This window comes from Poecilia formosa, unplaced genomic scaffold (assembly GCF_000485575.1).
Source record: "Poecilia formosa unplaced genomic scaffold, Poecilia_formosa-5.1.2 Scaffold168, whole genome shotgun sequence".
In the NCBI taxonomy this organism is placed as follows: domain Eukaryota; kingdom Metazoa; phylum Chordata; class Actinopteri; order Cyprinodontiformes; family Poeciliidae; genus Poecilia; species Poecilia formosa.
Window position 1 is genome coordinate 618,000 of NW_006800107.1, and position 2,122 is coordinate 620,121.

Below are 2,122 nucleotides of genomic sequence, written 5' to 3' on the forward strand. Positions count from 1 at the left end.
CTTCCCTTCCTTGGGAATATGCTGCAGATTGACTTGAAGAAACCCTACAAAACATTCATGGAGGTGAGATTCTTGCAGTTATTTTTTAAACTACACTTTTTTTTTAAACAAATGCGTTTTTTTCCTTTTACAAGTTCTACAAGAAATATGGCTCAGTTTTCACTGTTCATCTGGGGCCTAAAAAAGTGGTGGTCCTGGCAGGATACAGGACGGTGAAGGAGGCGCTGGTTAAACATGATGACGTGTTTGGAGACAGAGATCCAATGCTGATTTTTCAGGAACTCAGTCAAGGACACGGTAATGACAGAAATGAGTAGGTTTTTCAATACTTAGCACCTTTTTTTCAGTTAATTAATAATTATATTCTTTGCCTAAGGCGTAATCTGGAACAATGGAGATACGTGGAAAGAAATGCGGCGCTTCTCTTTGACCAACCTACGAGACTTTGGGATGGGGAAGAAGGCCTGTGAGGATAAAATCATTGAAGAATCTCAACACCTCACTGAAGTGTTTAAAAAACAAAAAGGTAAAAAAATTATCTCATTAATGATATCAGGTGATGATGCATCAAAATATCTTCTAATTTCTTTCCCTGGATTCCAGGTAAGGCTTTTGATACAACCCAGTCCATCTGCTATGCCGTCTCTAACATCATCTGCTCCATGGTTTATGGCAGCAGATTTGAATATGATGATCCAGAGTTTACGTCTATGGTAAACAGAATAACTAAAGGTGCAATCATTTTCGGCTCTCCCTCAATTCAAGTAAGTTTTCACTTAGGCCTGTAGCGATAAACGATAAATCAATTAATCGCACAATAAATTAAACCTATCGACCTCATTTTAATTATCGGCTTTATCGTCTCTTCCTGCCTTTTTTTCTTTCTCTTGATAACACTGATGAAAAAAGGCTCAACTCCGGTGCTCTCCACTGACCCTCCCTTCCTCATTTCCTTAGTGGAATGTCCAGCTTACACGACACGAGTTGTCGGCCCATTTTCAAAACCTGAGAGACACATTAGCCAACAGAAATCCTGGCTATAACGGTTCGATCGGGTTCGTAGTGCCCTGTGGTGTCCAGCCACCTGGGCACAAAATAATGGCTACAAGTCCAGTTAACTCATTTTAAAACCAGGCATTAATCAATGCTTTACTAGAATCTACCTGTGGCTAGAGTCAGCATAAAGTCCTGACTGAATGAAAATCATTATAACCCATTTATGTCACGTTAACGAAGAACAGCTGAAAACTTACCGGGTTTATCAACTGCGGTAGCAATTTGGCTCTAACTCCTCTCCTTGTCATTTCTATATTCTGTCTCGAAATGTTGAATAAATATTAATGTTGTTTCCACATATCATCTCCAATGGACTTCGGGTTGCGCCGTGTCAGCTGTTTGGGATTCCCCTCCGTAATTTCCCCTCAGAAAGCGCGGAGGAGAATCCGAGCTTTCTGGTTGGCTACCTGTCACATTCAACAGGCTGTGTTAGGCTCCCAGTCGGGGAAAACCCTGATTTAGATCGGAGCGGCCACGAAGATCCACCGTAACACTCCACACACTGCAGGATGATTGGTAACGAAATCACCAGCGACAATCTTGGATCGGCCAACGATCTAAGATTATCGTAAGGGGAAAATAGGGACAAAAAATCGTGTAGTGTGAACTATTGCATTAGGTAGTCTGATGTGTCTATCTTCTCTATTTAAATCAAGTGATTACTGAAGGGCAATACAGTATACAGGCTTCATAATCTGTACTCTTTTGGTTGAATGCAGTATTTATTTCCACTTTGATTTTATGTTGTTTAGTTTTTATTCAAGTACGTTTTTTGTTAATGGAGACTGAGAGTTGTTGAGAAAATAAATTTAAAATAAGCTAGTTTTAAAACTTAACATGTCTTGATTCAAATGGCCTAATTGTGGTTTTGAAATTAGTAATGTATTCTGGCTCTTTGACCTTTATTTTACCTGTAGTTACAGCAGATGGTTTGCTAGGATCGTTTGAACTGCCTTTTGTCTGTGAGAAAACAATACAGTGGAAGTTGTAGCTTTTCACACTCATCTGTGAAAGGCCTTAAACACTGCAGGTGTTTATCCTTCAGATAGAGGGTCAGAGATAGCTC

At 39.8% G+C, this 2,122-nt stretch overlaps 1 protein-coding gene across 1 annotated transcript in view; it reads left to right on the forward strand.

Annotated features, from left to right (window-relative positions):
• LOC103146816 (cytochrome P450 2K1-like) overlaps window positions 1-2,122 on the forward strand; it is a gene marked incomplete at its 5' end in the record, with an annotated part of 10,861 nt that continues 8,739 nt past the window's right edge. The window contains 4 exons of the mRNA XM_016677856.1: window positions 1-63; window positions 135-297; window positions 377-526; window positions 604-764. Coding sequence (XP_016533342.1) covers window positions 1-63; window positions 135-297; window positions 377-526; window positions 604-764 — 537 coding nt within the window. The remainder of the gene's footprint in view (window positions 64-134; window positions 298-376; window positions 527-603; window positions 765-2,122) is intronic.